This window comes from Uloborus diversus, chromosome 7, assembly GCF_026930045.1.
Source record: "Uloborus diversus isolate 005 chromosome 7, Udiv.v.3.1, whole genome shotgun sequence".
Lineage (NCBI taxonomy): Eukaryota > Metazoa > Arthropoda > Arachnida > Araneae > Uloboridae > Uloborus > Uloborus diversus.
Genome location: NC_072737.1, coordinates 88,020,193 through 88,041,076, shown reverse-complemented (window position 1 = coordinate 88,041,076; position 20,884 = coordinate 88,020,193). Strand labels below are relative to the sequence as shown.

Here is a 20,884-nt window from a genome sequence, read left to right as displayed (position 1 = left end):
AGTAATCTTTGTCAAGAGCTTTTCTTAGTAGGGCTTGTGTTCCTAATAAGGTCAAATCTCTTTTCATCCCTAAAAATGTTGAAAAACATAATTGAAACTTAAATTTTCACATGGTTTTATTTTTTTCTTAGTTTTAATGAATCATCTTTTCAAAAGTTCAAAGTACAAATCAATCATAAATGAATGAGATATTTACACCAGGACGAACGTAATTCCAAAAATTGTGATTTTCCGTTGTTAGTAAATTATGTAAAAGCCTAATCTGCATCGAGCCATGTGAATGTAATTAAAAAAAAAAAAATCCTTTTTAATTTTTTAATTGGGGTTAAAAGAGCGCCCATCCCATCCTTCGCAAGTGCCAGAAAAAAGTTTTTTCTCTATTTTGTAAAACTACCATAATGTCACTTACATCCTTCTGGCTCTGAGGTTGCAGTATAGGGCAGCCTTCTTTGGTGCAATTACGCACTTATCTCAAATAATAGTGATGAACTAGGGTGCCGTGAGAAAATTCTAATTCTTGAAAGCGTGCTGCGAGTTGAAAAAGTTTGAGAAGCTCTGGCTTAAGAAGAACATTCAAGCTATGTAAAATAAACAACATAAGACAGGGTAACAATCTCTAATGGCGAATTTTGCGGTTAATACAGTCAAACCTCGCTAACACGAACTCGACAAGTACGTGAAAATTTTTCTTGTCAACCAAATTTCGTGCCAACCGATTCCAAGTTTACCGGATTTTTAGTACACAGACAAAAAGTTATGCTTATGAGACTCAGAAAATGTAGGAACTTAAGTACATTAGAAAAAAATTCATACACTAGCATATATGTTTATAGGCTATGTAAGAAACTGATAGTTAGTCAAATAAAGCATCAAAAAACAAAATTTATCAAAGTGGAATAATAATAATATTTTTCCTGAAAACATTAATTAAAAAAAAAAGATTATGATGATGCTTCAATGTTTAGAAGTAACAGATTTTTACACACACACACAAAAGTACCTGCAGGAAAATACGTTACTAACAATAGGAAATGCTGGAATTTGATGTTTTTTCCTGCTTTAGTTTTAGAGGAAACCTAACAGGCAAGCTTGTACAAAAAAAGAGTACAATACTGCCGTGTGAAGGTAAAGGGCAGTTTTTCATTTTTCTGCATTTTTGTCATCTATTGTAGGTTATCTTTATTGTACAAGCTCGCTTATTTGTTTTCTGCTGAAAAAAAGGTGCGAAAAAATGTCTAATTCCAACCTTTCCCTGTTGTTAGTAGTGATGTGCCGGATTGTTAAAAAAGTAGATCCACGGATCCGGATCATCTGCGGATCTTGACAAGATCCGCGGATACGGATACGGACCTCGAAATTTTTTCCTCCAAAATCAACTACCCAAGTGTAAAATTTGCTAAGGAAGGTAACCCGTCAGGGTAATGGCACTGTTTCTTCAAAACATGTCATTTACGGTGAAAGTATAATCAAGACTATGATTTGCTCTTTAAAGAAATCTCCGTTAAAATTGAGGGACAGTTGGAAGGAATGAGTCAGCTTTGCATTAATGCTTAGATAGAATGTGAAAAATTATTTTTAGCTTGCTTGTTAGATGTCGAATACAGGAGCAAGAGTGTAAAGCTGCTTCTGGACATGCTAGAAATATTTTTTTCGCATTTTATTTCAGTATAAATGCAGCGTTGACCCATTCCAACCAATTTACCGGAACCGACGAAATAACAGAGCTGGGAACAGTACCGCGCCGTCCCTATATGCAAGGTCGTGAAGTACACGACCGCGCTAGAGCCCAAAGGGCGCCGAGCTCTACCGATCAAAAATGCTTCAAATGAAGGGAAAATGAACTCTAACCAAAAAGTAAAATGGAATTCTTCATGATATCTAATGGAAGCAGTGAAATTATACTCCTCATTGAAACAATTAATCTGTCTCGCTGATAATCTAAAAGGAAAAATTATTGACTTATGTCTAAACATACTATTCAAAAGCGCTATCTTTTATACTGAAAACAAGTGACTTTAATTAATGCATACATTAGCATTTTCCTTCTTAATGTGGAGCCATGAATGCTATTTCGGTATGTCTTTATTACACAAGGTCGAGTATACGAGGAGCAAGAAATTAGCTCATTCAAATTTTGGTTCTTGAGGTGAATATCTAGTATTATAATATGTGCAAACATTGTCTTTTTTTGTGATTTTTAATTCGCTGTAACTCCACTGTTTCATGTTATCATACATCTGAAAAAGAAAAAAATACGGTAAGCACATTTGCTTATTACTTATGTGTGTAATATTTATTACACATTGTAGACAATAATTTAGGTTAATTTTTTAGTTCCGAAAAGTGTGTTAACTATAATTACCCGATTCTCCCCCCCCTTTTATCTTTTTCACTATTTGTGCATTAAATTTAAAAGAAAAAAAACTTTGGAGAGACTATTTCTTTTGGATCTTAAATTTAATGCCTTTTGTAACCATTTCATATATTAAAACTTGAATTTACTGGAAATGATTTCAGATTTTAAGGGGAAATATCCTCTACTTCAATTTAGAAATCTATTCAGTACTCTGTTGTCATATTTTGACCGGCATAACACTTTCAATATTTATTAATTAGAGAGATATTTAGAGTGGTGTTAACTTTGATGTTTAAAATATTTTCTTTTTCCAAAAACACATTAGCATATCACAGGCCGGGATCGTCAAACCGGGTCCAGCCTGAGAAAAAACTTGCTATCTCGTTAAAGTAGGTTTTTCAAAATTTTCTATATTTTGAAATTCTCTTCAGAAACAAACTAAATATCGATCAATATAAAGTCCAGAAATAGGCATGTTGCTTTCTGTACTGTATATCAAATATAGAAATTTAAGCTACATACTAGCAAGCAATAATTATTTCGATCACATTCCAAGATTTTTTTTTTTTTTTTTGGGGGGGGGGGGGTAAATGCTTTGATTAACTCAAATTGGCCATATCTTTTTTTTAACGGCAGCTCAATGCAAGGTTTCAAGGAGAAAAAGTCAGATTCCAAAAGTCAGTTTCAATCGCCCGTCCTTTACACCCGCTCATACTCGAAATAACTTCGAGATATAAAGTAAACGCATGTTACAAAATTGAAAATTTACAGATTTTTTATTTTTATTTTAATGAATTAAATGCCAAACGTACTTTTTTTTCACATTGCATTTGTCTACAAAATCTGACCCCAGGAGTTAACTACTATATTTTGCTCGAACGTCACTGCATAAAGGCGCTCAAAAGACATTTGCACACACTGCATTGCGCTGAACAAACTTGACGCGACCCTGGCCGGGAACACCTTTACAATCAGTAAATAGAGAATTTAGCGTCACTTTTTTTGAAGGATGCCGAGAAAAACCAAAATGAAAAATAACACAAACCCCCCAAATACATAACAAAAACCAATATTAAATTTAAAAAAAAAAAAGAAAACATGTCCCCGAGGGCCGACCTCATATGAAGATGAATTTCGCGGGTCAGAACACACATTGTTAACAAATATGAACTGAAAGCAGATGGAAATTTTAAATCATTGAGCTTTTTCATCTTGTTTTCCAACTATGAAATCGTTACCAATCATGCATATAAAGGCTTAGAATTGCATTTAGAACTTACTTAACAAGATTATAGCTCCTACTGTATATATAACTTGGAAGTTCCAAATAAATATAAAACACAGAAAACTTCATTCTTTCAATTAGCTCCAATATGTTTAACGTACGGGTAAGTTTTTACTACCATAATTGTGAAAAACGTTAAGTCGACTTTTAATTAATATCTTCAGCACTCCGGTGATTAAAGTTCCGCGAGGGCGAACGAGGCAAGAAGAAAATGAGGCTAATCTAAGCACACTTTCTTTCAAGACAGCTTTTGAACGAAAAAAAATAATTATCAAAGTCGGTTTATCTGTTTAGGAGCTATGATGGCACAAATAGACGCACATATACACATTTTTAAAACTTATACCTTCCTTTTGGGACGGGGGGTACAAATTGGCCTCGGAAATGATACCTTATAATTTAAATAGGGAATAAAACCTAATTGAAACGAAATTTAATAGTCTTTTATTCAAATATTTAAGAATTTTTAGAATAGAAAAGATCTGTTTAAGATCCGTCAAAAAAGTAACAGATACGGATCCGGATACAGATCTTATTTCAATTTTCCCTCGGATATCCGCAGATACGGATACGGACATCCGGAACATCACTAGTTGTTAGTATGGAATTCAACACACATTTCTTCAAATATATCGAAAACTCATTTCTGCAGATACTGCCGTCTACCCACACATGGCAGAATAGATGGCATAAATGCAAAAAAATTAAAAAACTGTGGATACTTTTAATAATGTTTTATTATTCTGTTTACCGTCCCACAGCAATAGCTCCAAGAGGTTCCATTTAAACAGATAGGGGTATGGACTTCATTGTAAGTTAGTTTATAACCAAATTCAATTATCTATAATAAGTGCAACAACAACAGACCTAATAGTATAATCACACTTATGATTAAAAGTATTTAAATGTTGTAAATACTAAAAAACATAAGGTCATAATACAGTATTTTAATCAGATTACATATTTTTTTAGCTTTATAAAACTATATAAGTGGCTATTTAAGTGTAAATTATATTTTGTTTAAAAACTGAAATTTTTAATTCAATTGCTAAAAACTTGCCTTTACAGATGCAAATGTTTTTTTATTACATAATTTTAAAAAGTAAAAGTATTTCCAAAGGTACAAAGTACATAATCATTCTTTAAAGAAAATTGAAATATTCACTTTTAAAATTGGTGGTGACAATAAGCTTCTTCATAAATTTATTTTTATTTATTTCACTCACAAAAGTTGAAAGGCGGGAAACAAATGTAAAAAAAAAATGAAAACTTCATGACTAAAATATTAACACAAATTGTTTAATATTCTGCTTTTGGGGAAAAAATGGAAATAATTTTGACAGTACTAAGTTCAGATTATAAAATTTATTTACTTAAAAAAGCACCCTTAAAATGTTCAGATTTGTGTAGAATCAATCAGTTGCAAAGTTCTTTTCTGACATTGAACAAATTACTTGTAGCAATTATTACACATGATAAAAATGAACTATGTTTGAAACATATCTTTAAGGATACATTGCAGCATCAAAAATTTTTTTTAACGTTAAACGTATCTGTGATGGTGCCATTTCCACAGGGCTTTTCTTTTCCTACAAAACAAAAACAAGTTTCAAAAATTAAAACGCACTACATAATATAGAGGCATAGCTGGTTACACTATTAATAAAAAGCCATTTCCAAAAACAGAATACTTAAAAAATTACCAGACGGAACACTTAGTTGCATAACTAATTTTTCATTCATTTATTTGTTGCTAAAACTACTTCCATTGCAAAGAAAAATATATATAACTAGAATAGTTTACAATAACACGCTAATCTATGTCATAAAATAGGCAAACAATTTTAATAACGTCTAAAAACCAACATGGTACTTCTCCTCCTCCAACACACTATGAGGCAATATTTCTTTCTATATATTTGTCGTTCCACAAATTGACAAACCATGAAACTAAATTCAAAAGAAGCGCAAGAGATGAGATCAAGTTACCCTTAATTCCCTCTTTAGTATGGTTATAGTCACTATGAATAAGCAATTAACGCCATGCAAATTTGATTGGGTTGTTAAGGGGTTCAGGCTGCACCACTCAACAATGAATTAAATTTAACCAAACCTATTTCCACTAATTGAATCAGTTTTTTGTTGAAAGAGACTAAGTTAAATTACAAGTTTTTTCAAGAAATGAAAAAAAAAAAACTTCCTATTAAAGAATTTTTTTAAATTGCAAATTTTAGAAAATTAATTTGAAACTAAATGTTACTGTTTCATGCATGGTTAAAGTTTTCAACAGTGTCTTTTAAGTACTTAAATGCAAAAATATCAATTCCCCCCCCCCTTTTAACAAAAACTTTAAAATGAATTAAGTAGACAATTTGATTAAAAGTAATAAATCACATTTTTAAGGTTTATAGTAGTTTTATTCATGAGTGCAACACATATTGAACATATTAAGTAAATATTTCAAAGCAGAAAACAGCAAGTGAAACATAAAATATAATTATAACAGCTAATTTTCATCATCACTAAACTGTGGCTCGATCAGCAATTTCAGCTTCATTTATTGGCTAATTCCTGATAGTGCTGTAGTGATCTTGTTGTTGAACTGGGATGTAGTCTATCATCTTTTTAATGTCCATTATTTTCTTTTTTTTACCAGTACTTTTCCAGCAAGATAGGTTGGGGCTGTGGGTGGTTGAACAGTCTGTCTTAAACATAAAAAAAGGTGAAGGGGGGAACCAGATTATTTTTGGCAGAATACTGTCTGTTTATAGGTCCTTCATCATATCCTTTGTCTTGTTTTCTCTCAACAAATATAAATAATGTACTTATTTGGAAGTAGATATGTCATTTTTTCTAACCTTTTCAGCGTTGGTCTCTTGGGAAATGCAGGACTTTTTGTGGTAGGCTTTCGTCCATATTTTGAAGTCTTAAAATGTCTGAGGAAGAGATTTTTAAAAAGTAAACCTGTCAAACCTTGTTGTGCTTAGTTTAATGTAGTCCGAGATTTCATTCACTGTATATGCAGTAACGTGTTTTCAGACATTTTGATATGAGACAAAAGTCTCTATCCCAAGGGAGAAATTTATGCCCATGAGGGGAGTAAGCACTGAGTAACTTATTCAAATTTGGTAAGAAAAAGGCGAAATCTGGACAAAGACTGGTACAATAAAAAATGATAGTTCATAGCAGAATAAACAACTGAATGAAGTTAGAATATAAAGTAAATGCATATATGATACAACTAGGGAATGCAATATCGGATTAAAAATTCAATACAGTCGAGTCCCGACTTACGCGAAGGATGCGTTCCAAGACTCCTCGCGTAAGTCGAAATTTTGCGTTATGGAAAAGTGTTGTGTATATGATTTTTTTATTAACATACCCAATCATTTTAGACATTTTTAAACACATTTTAAACCATTTTTTAATTATATATTACCGTTTCTTACATAAAGAGCTGAATTTGTACCGTATTTTGTAAAAAGTTGCATTGTTCAACATAAAATACTGTTATGATGCACAAAATCAATGATCCATGGGAGAGAGAGACATTAAAAAAAAAAAAGGTACGTACAATATGTAGCAATAATAAAACACTGCACTGTAAAAGTACTATACAGTAGATACAATAAGTTACATTTATAACTTAAAAATTGAAGATGATGATTTATCCTGCGCAATCTGATTGTCATTCAAACATATTTTTAAATACAGTAGCTTTGCATTTACTTTTATAACATTTACATCTATGGTAACACCCCTCCGGGACCCCCTGGACTTAAACGGATTGCCTTCTCTTGACTTTTAGTTGTATGTACGAAAGATTTACTCGTACCTAATTGCCGTGCTACCTTCGACCCACTTTCTAGTTGTTCAAGCGTATCAAGAATCTTTGCCTTTTCTTAAATTGTCGTAAACTTTCGCTTTTGTTTCAAGCTTCAAACTTTAGATGAAACAACGTGCCTAGGTGCCACAATATTTCATCACCTTCCATATTTTGAATAAATAAATGAAAAACATGAGCAGTGGTGATATATGCACACTAACAATACTATGTTTATAGTGCGGTATGTGGGAACTTGCGAGTCTGATGCTGAAAGTATGAAAGTACATTCACGAATTAATGTTTAGTAGTCAATTAACAAAGCCAAAACTTAGCATCACGATTCCTTTCGAAATATTTTTGTGTTGAGAGCGAAAAATTCGCTTTAACTCTAAAACTTGTTGCTCCTGAAAAACTCGCGATATAGCCATTTCGCGTAAGTCGGATCGCGTTGTAGCGGGAGTCGACTATAACAGTATTCGGTATTTTTAAAATGGGAAGCTGGAATACCAGTATTTGACATTTCTCAAGCGATGCTCCAAAACGTTTCGTTTCGTTTCCACATTTCATAATTTTGTACAAAAAATGTATTATTTATGAAAACTTATTATGAACAAATATAAAATGAAGGAACAAATGTCATAGGAAAAAAATCAATAATAGTAAAAACATAGTGCATTTATTGAGTTATCTCTAAGCCTGGAACTCATTTTAGTGCTCAACTTTCCTACAGTTGAAAATACTCTTTTTGAATTCACGCAGGCCGATAGTACTGTTAACAGTGCGTGATATACCTCCTCTAATTGTCTAGAAGTCCTTCATCTTCAAGTAATTTGGTCCCTTGCGTGATATTTTTAGATAAACCCTCTTTTTGTGCGTGTTCCTTTTGTATTGTGTGTATTATTATTATATTTTAAAAATCTATAGCTAGTTGTAATTTACCAAGAGGCGATACTAAATATACTAAATATTCCAATATTAACATCATTTTCTCTTGAGCAGGAGATGTTTGTGTTTGCTTTTTAGTAGCTCTTTGGTTTGAAATCTATAGTAAACTTGACTAAATCTGATCTTGTTAGTTTCTCTTATTCGTTTTCACTTTCTTTCCAAAATTCTTTGTATTTAAAATTATGTAAATATCTGAAAATATGTATTAAATGATTATGCGTATCACCTATGCAAATTTTCAAGGCACTATATAATTTCTAAATATTACATTGCCAAGTATAAAGACAAATAGTGAGACAAGACAACAAACCAATGCTGGTGACAATAAATTACCATTTGTTATGCTAATAATAAAAAAAGGTTTTTGTCAAATTTTGTACAGTTGAGACAAATAATTAAAAAAGAAATAATTAAATATCACTACAGTTGATGGTTCGAACAAATTGTTCATAAGACATAGGACAAATGCATTCAAAATTACACTCGAAATTAACTTTCATGACAGGGAAAGTAAGTGACCAGGGAAATGAAAAAAATAAAAACATGGTGTACTAAAGAGCACGAAAATGCGATTCATATCACCATCTAGTAATGACAATATCATTTTGCAATCTTTTGCTACTTTGGATTAATGTTATTCTATCAATTTGTGTTTTTGAAGCCAAATTTTTACTTTATAAGATTGGGTTTGGACCTGTAGCATGGAAAAAGAAATGTGCATTTTGAAATATAAGTAGATTTTTAACAAGTTACATTAAACATTCTTTAATTGAAACTATTTATTATTTTCAGCTAATACCGAAAATACTGGTATTTTACCAGAACAATACCGGTATTTCAAAATTGAAAAATTGCTCGAAATACCAGCATTTGGTATACCGGTATTGCAATCCCTAGATACAACTACACCCAAAATGGTCAGATGGTAGATGAGCTTAAAGCCAGACAGCAAAAACACACACAGATTCCTCTATGAAGAAGGACTTTACTTGCATCTATTCTAGCAGTTTTAGCTGACTCATGGCCTTTCAAGAAAAACCAAGACTTGGACTTACGCACTTTTAACAGAAATTACGGAGTATGTCAGTTTATTTTGTCATTATGGACACAGTTAGAAATACCCTTACAACACAAATAAATGTGTCTATCTTCTAACAATATAAAGCCAAATTAAATTCATTTTGATAACAATTTGACTTGCACACTTTTAATAAAACGCGATTCAATTACGTTTACCACGAATCAGGAACAGGCAGATCGTACATAACTCCACTTCAGCATATGATGCCCCCCCATTTCATCTACCCTTCACTAAAACGTTCAGTTGGTAGACATTGACAGGAAGCATCTGAAGATGTCAGCCAAAATAGTGAACCAAATGGTATGAACTATTTATGTTGCTTTTAAAAACTTCATGTTGCAAGATTATTTTAAGAATATAATAAAGTAAAAGATACACAGCTCAAAAATTATTTTGATATGTGCATCTGCACCTGTGCATTATTTCTATAACTAGCCATTAAGACTACCTAGCTTGCTTCTGGTACGGTCACTGCTATACACCTATCACTTCACTAGTTTATTCTGGGTAACAACTGCTACTGCATGGAATGTAATTTCAGGCTTACCTTATTTAATGTTTCTGGATTTGCACCAGCATCAACAAGCATTTTAACAGCTTCTATTCTTTCTTCTTCACAAGCCAAATGCCTATAAATGTTTCAGTTAATTATTTGATAGAAAAGTATGAAAAAAATTATTAAACTACATGCAGGAAATAACTCATGGATATTATTTATGTTTGAAGGTAAAAACATTTTTATGTTTGAAGGTTGCCATTTTGACGGCATCAAGTTTTTCAGAATTCTGAACCTTGTAACCAACTATTTGAGAAGGAGGCTGAACTTACAAGTTCCAAAAATGAAAGTAGAATCGTAAGGCAATTATTTCACCAGTTATAGAGAAAACAATTGAAACACAGCTGTACTTTTTCCTAGAAAGGGAAGCAGAACACATATATTAAACAAATAGGTATCATCTCTTGTTCTAAGCTTAAAAAGGTTTCCTTTAAACACAGATAAAGAGGAAAGCATGATTACTCAAGTTTAATCAGATGAAAATCTTTAATAGAACAGATTTTACACATTATCTAAGAGCACATTTTTAATATAGTTAATTTTAGATTTGTTTTGACTTGGGGTATATGTACTGGAGATGAGTCCCCCCCCCCTCTGAGCCTAAAAACTTGTAACCGAGCCTAACCGAGACCGGGTGATCTTTTCTTGGACCAAAATCCAAACCTGCCCGAACCCAAAGGAAACTTTTTGTACCAAAAACTGAGCCTTCTACAGTCTGACATGATTTATTAAAATGTTAGTCTTAGCTATTGTTTTACAACAACTAAATATGGGTACTTATATTGCAACTGCAATTGGTTTACTTTTTTTTTTTTAATCTCTTTGTTAATGACAAATGTTATGTCAAATAATCTTCATTAACAGAAATTTCTAAATTTTTTCAAAATGCTCCACTTCAAATGCATCATTGTATGACATGTTGCAATAGTAATCGTAAAAAAAAAAACATATTTTTTATTTACAATTGAATTTTCACATTGATTGAATTGATTTAAAAGTTCCTTTTTTTTCTGACAGCATGTTGTTTTTTACTTTCTTCTATATCTATAGAAGAAAGTATTGGATTCGTGCAAATTTTCAAATTTCGAATTTTGACGGATTCGAACGTTTTGAGGTGTGCTGAGTCCATTTCGACTATTTTTGAAAAATGTCTGTCTGTCTGTATGTGTGTCACGTCTGTGTGTGACCAGTTTTTTTTGTGGCCGCTCTACAGCAAAAACTACCGCATGAAATCGAACGAAATTTGGTACACATACGTGCCCCTATGTGAACTTGTGCCCATTGGTTTTTGGCGCGAATTCCTCCAAGGGGGGTGGAGCAATGGGACGTTTTTTGAGTAACGCGTGCTTGCTATTCCTCAGGAAGTAACTGGCGGAATCAAACAAAATTTGGTCTATATGTTGCCATCAACAGGAACAGGTGCTGATTCAATTTTGGTGTCAATAACTCAAATGGGGGTTTAGCTATAGAACGTTTTTTGTCGTCAATTGTGACTGCTGTATCTCAAGAAATAATGAACGGAATGAAAGAAAAATTTATCGGCAAGTAGCCCTTAGTGGGTATAAGAGCTGATTTTATTTTGGTGTCAACAGCTAGAAAGGGAGTAGCGCAATCGCCCGTTCTTTTTTTCCATTGTGAGAGCTCTATCTCAAGAAGTAATACTACGTTCTGGTTGAAATTTGGTATATATGTTAATCCATATGTAAACAGGCTTTGGTTCAATTTTGACGCCAATCGCTCCAAGAGGTGTTGATTTTTTTTTTTTTTTTTGCAAATAAAAATAGCTTTATTAATGCAACAATAAGAAAGATAAATCGTAATAGATTGTCGTCTGCGTATTTCTCGTGATTTTAATTGTATGGAAATGATCGAAAATATTATTTCAATGATTTAAAATTTTTAACTGTTGCCATCTTATGTTTGTTAACAAATAAAATATTTATAATTAATTCAAGCAAGGCTTTTAAAATAACTTTCAATTTTCACTCTTTGCTTTGCTTTTGCAATAATTCAGACATTGGGATGGTCGTCTAGTTTTTGCATGTGTAATTTTGTTTTTGTTGAGAATATTGCATATTGTCAAGCATGGGGAGGGATCAGAAAAAAAAAAGAAAAATATAGAAGAAAGTTTCGTGATGGCCACAACATACTAGTTTTTTTTTTTGCTTTGAATTTGTTTGGCGAATGTGTACTGAATATCTTAGCTTCAGTCCGAGCCCAAAACATATTTTCGGTTCTAGAGCCTGCTTCGGGTTCGTGCTTGGACTGAGCCCGTCTCATCTCTAATATGTATAGAGTATAACATCATTTTTCCAAACCACAAATGGGGAAACTTTTTATATTGAGTCAATGTGCCTAAGTTTGAGGGGTAGTGGCATTCAAAGGTAGAATGAAAAACAAAAAAAAACATTCCAGATCAATTATTGTCAGAGATGACAGGTTTTGGAAATCAGTCGAGTGTCTTTTATACAAAGCAAATGCAAGTTAGAATATTAGTCAAAATGGTAAATCAATCAAAAATGGGACAGAATAGGACCCCGAATTCGGAATGCTTAGGACTACAACCTTTCCGGATTTTGGAATTTTCCAGATTTTTGATTCAGACTCAAAAAAGTGAACTCTCCTGTCGTGCGGTATTTGTCATGTTTTCCTGGTTCTGCTAATGTTCGCACTAAACTAAATTTCTTTTTTTTTATCAATCTGAAAAAAAGTATACTTCATTATGCTAAAACAAAAGTCGGAGTGGCGTACACTCCGCTGATGTTGCTTTTTCATTATTATGCAATGTGCTGATCAATACAAGAAAAAATCAGATTTTTATTAAAAAAAATTTTGTACTTTTGTTCATTAGGTTTTGTATGCATACTTATGAGAACTAAAAAAGAATTATCATTAACCGTAAGATGTTAAAAGATTGCTGTGCAATTAGAACAAAATGCTTATTTATGCATAACACGTGGCAGTGAAAAAACATTAAAAAAAAAAGGTTGAACTAATAGTACTGCGTTTTTAACAAGTCATTGCCTAATGTCCACAATTTTAAACTTTTAAAACTAGAAAAAAAAAAAATTAATTTTTTTTTTTTAATATTTAAAGAAAGAAGTTCCGGATTTAGGGATTCTGAAATTGAGGTCCCATACAGTATTGACAAAAATTTATAATGAAAACCATACTTACAAAGGAGAGTTTCCAACACAGTCTTTGGAATTTAAATCTAATTGATTGCCATAATCTTCAATAAAAATTTTTAGAATTTTAATATTGCCTTTAGATGCTGCTCGATGAAGCGGTGTACTTCCCATATGATCAGCAGCATTTATGTTGGCACGATTTTCTAATAAAAGTCTTACAACATTATCTCTATTTTTTGAAGCTGCATAATGTAGTGCTGATTGCCCAGTCTGGTTTAATGTATTCACATCAGCTCCTCTGCTAATCAAAGCCGAAACTATATCAGCGCGTCCAACAGATGAAGCAATCATCAGGGGCGTCCAGTTAGACTACAAAATAATATATTGTAATTTAATACTACATTATGCAGAAAAAAAAACTACTTTTGGCTTAAATACTACTATAAGTATTTAAATGCAAGAAATTCTTACAGCACCAATTTTAACCAAAATAAAAAGTGATAAAATATGAAAAATGACTTTTACAAATTATGTGTCACGACAATGATAAATACCTTTGTGCTGAGAAATAACAAGAAATATCCAGCGTTGTTTAGCACAAATAAACAGATTACACAATACACTTGCTTCGGGGTTTTTAGAAATCCCTTTTACAGTTCAAGTTTCATGAGATTTGAAGTAGTTTTTTTTTAGTATCAAGGTAAAAAACTGAATGAATAATAGAAGTTAGATGCAAACTCTTACATCATCTGCTTCATCCACAGGTGAACCTTGCTGCAGAAGATAATTGACTATATTTGTTTGACTACCAGATGCAGCCCAATGAAGTGGAATGCGACCAGACTAAAAATTTAAATACATAAGAGTAAATATAAATTATACACAATAACACAGCAAGTAACCAAATAAAATTCAACAGACATACAGTAGAAGACCGTTATAACGCCAACCTATATAACGCAATTCTCTATAAACCGCACAACTTTTCAGAAGTAAACAATAGGTTTTGAAGTTTAAAAAATCCCTCTGTTTTGCTTTTTTCTTTGTCAAGCACTAAAATTGTAAGGAAAATGAAATTTTGAAATAGTTTCTCATCTTTCCATCTTAATTCAAAGCTTTTAAGGGAAAATTAGTACTCACAGTAAATAGAAAATACCAGATGGCTCTTGAAAATGCAGCTGTCATGCAAATCATGAAGCTAGCAGAAGTGCAGGATAATGCACTTTCTTTTGATTGTGAAACATATTTATTTGTGAACAACTAATTGTAATATTGGTGCTTTAATGCTCATTGCAGATAAAACTCATTCTGAAGTGCTAATATATAGATATATTCTGAATATTGGTTTCAAAATTTGTGAAATGATCTGTATAACGCAAAAACCTGTATAACGCAAAAGCTCAAGTCCCAAGGTGTGCGTTATAAGTCTTTTACTGTATAAATACACAAAGATTTTACAAAATTTTTAATTAATAATAATTAAAAAAATATTACTCAAATTCAAAGACAACATTATAGTTAAAGACTAATTATATCTGCCTGAGCTCATATCCTTTTATATATACAATTTAAGCATCAACTTTTTAGATGCACTGTACTTATATACAATAAATATTTGAACTACAAAGAAGGGGTACTCTTTTTTTTAGAAGGTCCTCTTGCTTGGTATGTCATGGGAAGGGTAAAAGTTGCAAAAAATCTCAAGAAAGACCTGTTTTAAATAAAAGAGGATCCCAAATTTAGTTTTAAACTTTTATATACTTGAGTTGTTCTGATTCTTTAATAGTGTTTAGCTCCTCTGCCTCATTTGATTGCAACCATTGGACTTCGCGCGGTCGAGTATATACTCAATGGAATGTCATTAATGCCGATCGAGACCCCCCATTTGGTACTTGTCTTGTCACAATCAGCTGTCTGCTCTCTGCTGCAGGTACTTCTCGAGGTCCATGACAGCCGTCTAGCAAAGAGAGAGAGAGAGACAAAACTGAGAGGTGGCCCTGCCCCTTTTTAAAGAATTTTCAATGCAATCTTCAATCTATCCACTAGAATGGCATGGGAAGATTGCCTAAGACAAGAAAACAACGTTTGTTTAAAAATACTTGGCGTTTTATATTCATATTTGAATACAAAAACAATCGCTGAAAGCACATTTTCTACTACAACCAGTTCTTTTGAAAAATTGTCCTTTTAATTCAGATGTTGTGCTCTTTTATTAGAAAGCACCTTGCCATTCTTTTCAATCTGGGAGAAAAACTACTTAGGAAATAAATTTATACCATATTATCTTACATTACTTTAGAATAACTTATTTTTCATCATAAGGTAGTGAAAAATCGTTTTCTCTTTAATGTAATCAAATTTTTTAAAAAAGAATCTGTTGAAAGAAGGAAAATGATCATTCCTGTCTATGGAACAAAAGAAATTTGTTCCCTTCATTTCTACACATTCATTCATATACAGTAAAACCTGTAAAGTTGACCACCCTTGTAAGTTGACCACCTGTCTATGTTGACCACTTTTGTCAGGAACGGAATTAGTCCTATCTTATATATTGAAAGAAAACCTCTGTAAGTTGACCACCTCTCTATCTTGACCACCTGTCTATCTTGACCACTAATATACACCAAATTTGGTTTGGAGTATTGTAAAACACCCTTTGTAGGTTGACCACTTGGTTTATTTTTTAAAACTTTCTTCAGCAATTATTTTATATTTTATTATTTATTTATTTATTTATTTTGATAGCTTTCCAAGAAAATTTTTAACGCTTTTACTAACAGACTAGCATTTTACTAACTAAATAAAACCGCAGCATAAAGCTTATGCTGCTCTTTATTGTTTTTCATTCTTTGTTCTATTTAAAACAGGGGTCGATCCAGGTTTTACTTTTTGGGTCCCCATTTTGTGAAAAGGCAAAATATTTTTGTGAAATTTCGTTATTTTTGTGAAAAAGCAAAATATTTTTGTGAATTTGCTTTATTTTTGTAAAAAAGACCTTCTCGTGATTTTTTTCTTGAAAAAGATTATATTAAAGCATTTTTAGCTGTCGTATCGTTATAGAAAAGCCCTAGACAGGTTTCAGGGGTGATTGCAAGTTCTTGAAGAATACCTGAAAGCTGTCAAGAGAAAATGCGCTGGGGGAGGGGGGAAGTAAGACCCTTAACATTTTATTCGTAATTTGACACATACATTACATTTATTGCTTTTTACAAATATACATATGCAAGGCACACTTTCTTAAGGTGAAAGTCTCACAACAGATTTCCTGTTTGCCCCTCTCAAATACTTTAAGAGCAATGAAAATTGCACATGCTGCTGAACGTAATGATAACTCCTAATAAATACAATATGAACAGACTCAAAGATATCACATATTTCTTAACACAGAAGTGAAATATTCATTAAAGATTCCATGTATGTGTTTGAAAAACTTAAAAGTAATTAAAACCCAAAATAATACTGCACCAGCATTCAGCGTTTAATTTTTTGACTTTTGACGTTCTTACAGAGTAGGTATTTCGTTTAAAACTTTGCAATTTAATGATGTTAATAAATACATAAGAAATTTTATTTGTTTGCCTCTTAACAAGGTACAGTAAACATCAAAAATGCGAAAAATTCGTTTACCATGTCCGATGTAAGAAAATCAAGATCTTCAAAACAAATAAAAATATAAAAACAGCATGTAAAATAATTTTATTTTAAGTAAAGTTATTTTAGAATTGGATTTTGAAACTCAATACAAATTAATACTAAATATATATTGCGTAATCAAAGTAAAATTTAGGATTTTCCTGAAAACAAGCTACCAATCACAAGTGTCCCTCTCCCGTCCCCCCCCCTCTGACGCTCTCAAGAAAAAACACCTCACGCAGCAAGCAAAAAGATAAGATGGGGGAAGGTGGAAGAGGCTCCCGCGTAGATGCGTACACATTTGCGGCTAAAAAATATTGTGAAAAGGCTGCCTTTTTATAAATTTTTGTGAAGGGGCTGCTTTTACGACGTGGAATTTTGTGAATGGGGCCGCTTTTGCGATGGGGAACTTTGTGAGTGGGGCCGTTTCTGCGACGCGGAATTTTGTGAATGGAACCGCTTTTGCCATGCGGAATTTTGTGAAGGGGCCGCAAAGCGGCCCCAATTTGGCGCTGGATCGACCCCTGTAAAATAACCTACTCTCTGTTCAAAGAAAATAGGTGTCAGTACAAAAGTACAAAGTATTTTCTTTCAGTTGTAATATGTAGTGGCAACACTGGAATTGTGCTTAAGAGCAGGCCTGGATCTATAAATTTTGGGCCCCCTGGCAACAAAATATATAGGGCCTCTCCCTAGTAGCCAGCAGTGTCTATTTGTAAAGTTAACAAGTCTTAGCGCTAGTTTTTTTCAATTTCTAGGGCCGTTAGCCCTCTTAAGGACGTGGACCCCCACACAGCGGGTACGCAGATCTGGACCTGCTAAAGAGTTAAGTTACATATTTTTGGTGCAAGGGATTAAGAGATCAGACATTTTAATTTTGCCTTTATTAACTGGGACAGTCGAGCTTGCTGCTCTTTTTGCTATAAGTTTCATATAAAAGGCTTCATAAAGAAAGGTAACTGAACTTGAGATTAATAAAAAGTATGAAATATGAAAACTAATTGAGAAAGGAGAAAGCCAGAAAAAATTAGCTGGGCACATATGGAATTTCTAGAATTAGTGTCTAATATGGTTGAAAGCAAGGAAAAAATGACAAATATATTAGAATAGTATTTTCAATTACTGTTTCATAATGTTAAAAAATGAAAGTGAGTTGAACAGAAAGAGTATGAGTGAATTTGTGAAAAAACGAATACATGATGCAAGAAATGACACAAAATTAAAAAAAAAATTACTGCCCTTTATAAGTTGACCACCTGTCTAAGTTGACTGCCAAAGTACTGCACCGCGAGTGGTCAACTTACACAGGTTTCACTGTATTTCATTTCTACAAATTTATGTCGTCATCCATTGTTGTATGCCTCAGTGGATGTGAAGATGTCGATGTTGAAAATCTCGGAGAGCAATGGTTAACCGTTTGACAGGGATCTTCAGTAACAAACTTAATCAGATGACAATATCATCGGAGCAATTGCTGATGTGGTTCACGATGACAATGATTCTGACATTGTTGATAATGTGACCTTTTTCATATCATATAAAGAGCAAATGCATTGGAAATGGAAAAACTGGCATTGGCTTCCTCTATTGATGTAATGCTATTCAGGGGACTGGCCAGAGGAAATTCGGGTCTGTTAATGAACCCTTTACAAAAATCCCATCAACCAAAAAGGATCCTTCACAAAATTCTGATAAATGAAAATGGATCTTTCACAAATTGTTTATCGAAAGAGTAAATCTCAAATCAAAATAACGCAGCATATTTCCGTGTATAAAAACGATTATGTTTGGAACCTTTTTAAAAGTTAAATTAGAGGGATCAACTTATACCAAATCTGTTAATTTTGGGGAAAAAAAAAAAAAACTCGTGATGCTCCTGCAAGCGAAAAATAACTACTAGGGTCAAAAAAATATAATGCTTGTTATTGGTTTAATGGAAAGAAATTAATAGCTGAAAGTCAGTTTGGTTTATAATTTTGCTTGTTTGTTTTATGCAGTGGTGTGGCGTTGTCAGTATTTTTTCTCTGCTCATGATTTAATACACTATAATATACAGGGAAGTGAATTTAGAACTGCAAAGGATAGTAGGGGGGGGGGGGGACTGTGATAAGGTTGCCAATTTCAAACTTATCGCCACTTAAGCGTCTGGCGGTGCAATGTTTAACTGTTATTTTGGGAGAAAGTTATATGGGTTTGATTTTTCGATGCTAAAAAGGATAATTAACTTTAAATAAATTCTTTTATTTACCAGTTTTATCTTTAAATGCCTACATTTTGAAAAATGCAATCTGTTTACATCCGGTATGAGAATCATATTTTATTCTTTTTTCAAGCTAACTTCACTTTATTAGGATGCAAATAAATGAAAAGTCTCTTTATTTTTGTAACAACGCTTATTTCAAGTTTTTAAAGAGGAATTCTATTTTTTTTATGTTGCTAATAAATGTAAATTAAAATGCTGAATTGATGGTTTATTTTTTATTTTATTTTATTTTATTTATTATTTATTTTTTGCTTTAACTGTGTCCAGATATTAATGATATATATCATAGGACTCTAAGATGCAATTATAAAATAATTTTATCAAAAATATTTATTTTACAAGCCATTTTTTTTACTTTTGATGCTTTGAGGATCACTTTGAGGATTGTGATCTCTTTGCATCCGCTATGGGAATCTAATTTTTCGACGTTTAGTAAGCTTTGTTAAAAGGTAAACAAATAAAATAGTTTTTTGTTTTTGTAAAATTCATGGAGATAATAAGTTTTAAACGAAATTCTGTGCTCTTTAACAGTGTCTTGCCTCCAAAAATTAAATGCTGAACCCCTGCCTGAATTTCTTTGTGACAATTATTTTAAACACTATACACATAACATAAACATAATGTAGAATGGCAAATAAATAAATATTTGAGGGGTGCCCATCTCGCAGAGAGCAATGCCACCTACCTCCCCTCCCAGATATATGAAAAACACTCAAGAATGATATTCTCAATAGAAAAGAGACAAAACACTCACTTTAAGTGTCAATGATGCAGTTTGAGCCATCTCAAAATTCTAAGATTTCGTTCTTACAAAAGAAAATATTTTGCAAAATTATTTGATTTTCCACAAAATTGATTTTTCACAAAAAACGGACCCTGTGAAAAATCCTGGACAGACTCCTGTAATTTTAAAAATAGCGAAGTTTTTCAGCAAGTCCTTCAAGTTCCAAACTTCAGCAGAGAAAACAGACTGAATTTTTTTAAAACCATTCTTGCTAGTAGTATGTGAAAAGCTAGTAAATTTAGTCACTTAATAAACGCTTTTTTCAATGAATGCTTAATTGTTTTAAATTGTTTAGAGCTGTTTTAATGGTGTAATACAATTTTAAATAATGCATTTTCATTCAGCAGAGTGAATTTTTAAATTTTTCGCTTAAACTGGATTACCCTGGTCCCGTTTGAGCCTGTTGATCGGAGGTGTACTGTATATATAATTGTAAAACGGCTGTCATAGAGAGACGGTGCTAAAATATTGAACGAAAACATTAAGTTGCAAGTATTTGTCAAAAACATTTACCCCATCTTTCGTAGTTAAATAAGATTTATCGGAGTCAACTTTTTCTTTTAATTTCGAAAAGTTGCCTTCATATGCAAACCGACAAATCTCTAATTCTGACATCTTTCCGAGTAAAACAGGGTGCAAAATAGAAAACACAGTCAAAATAAACTCAAATTTCAATTTTTTTCGCTGTCATGCTACCTAGCTGAGTTGAAGCGCATGCTACTTGCTTCCTTTGAAAATTGTTTTTGTAAAGGTCTAGCACGATTACAATTCTTTGGATTATGCATCATTATAGGTTCATTAAACATTGCAAATCATACAATAAACTTATTTCTTATCTTGAAGTAAGACGAGAAAATAGTCCATTTGTTTCTAATAAAACTATAAATACGAAAAACTGTCAAATTGTATCCTTCGATAGACTTAGCGCTTGTGTAAACCCGCTTTTACTCTCTATGCTTTTAAAACTATTTTTAAATGATGGAAATATATTGACTAGAGGAGTAAACACTCTTTTCTCGGTGAA

At 32.4% G+C, this 20,884-nt stretch overlaps 1 protein-coding gene across 1 annotated transcript; it reads right to left on the bottom strand.

The window, feature by feature from the left end:
- Positions 1–4,970: 4,970 nt before the first annotated feature.
- LOC129226389 (26S proteasome non-ATPase regulatory subunit 10-like) lies at positions 4,971–20,545 on the bottom strand. The gene is made up of 5 exons (XM_054860991.1): positions 20,374–20,545; positions 13,925–14,023; positions 13,227–13,549; positions 10,041–10,122; positions 4,971–5,230 (listed from the first exon to the last, which is right to left on the bottom strand). The coding sequence occupies exons 1-5, from the start codon at positions 20,473–20,475 to the stop codon at positions 5,147–5,149; spliced, it is 690 nt and encodes a 229-aa protein (XP_054716966.1). The 5' UTR covers positions 20,476–20,545; the 3' UTR covers positions 4,971–5,146.
- Positions 20,546–20,884: the final 339 nt, after the last annotated feature.

Bases quoted from the DNA above. Each gene is read 5' to 3' on its own strand.
- LOC129226389 (XM_054860991.1), bottom strand. From the start codon at position 20,475: ATGTCAGAATTAGAGATTTGTCGGTTTGCATATGAAGGCAACTTTTCG. The intron at 14,024-20,373 runs GTAAATGTTTTT...TTAAATTTTTAG, and splicing joins ATTTAACTACGAAAGATGGG to TCTGGTCGCATTCCACTTCA. The intron at 10,123-13,226 runs GTAAGTATGGTT...AAACATTTATAG, and splicing joins TGTGTTGGAAACTCTCCTTT to GCATTTGGCTTGTGAAGAAG.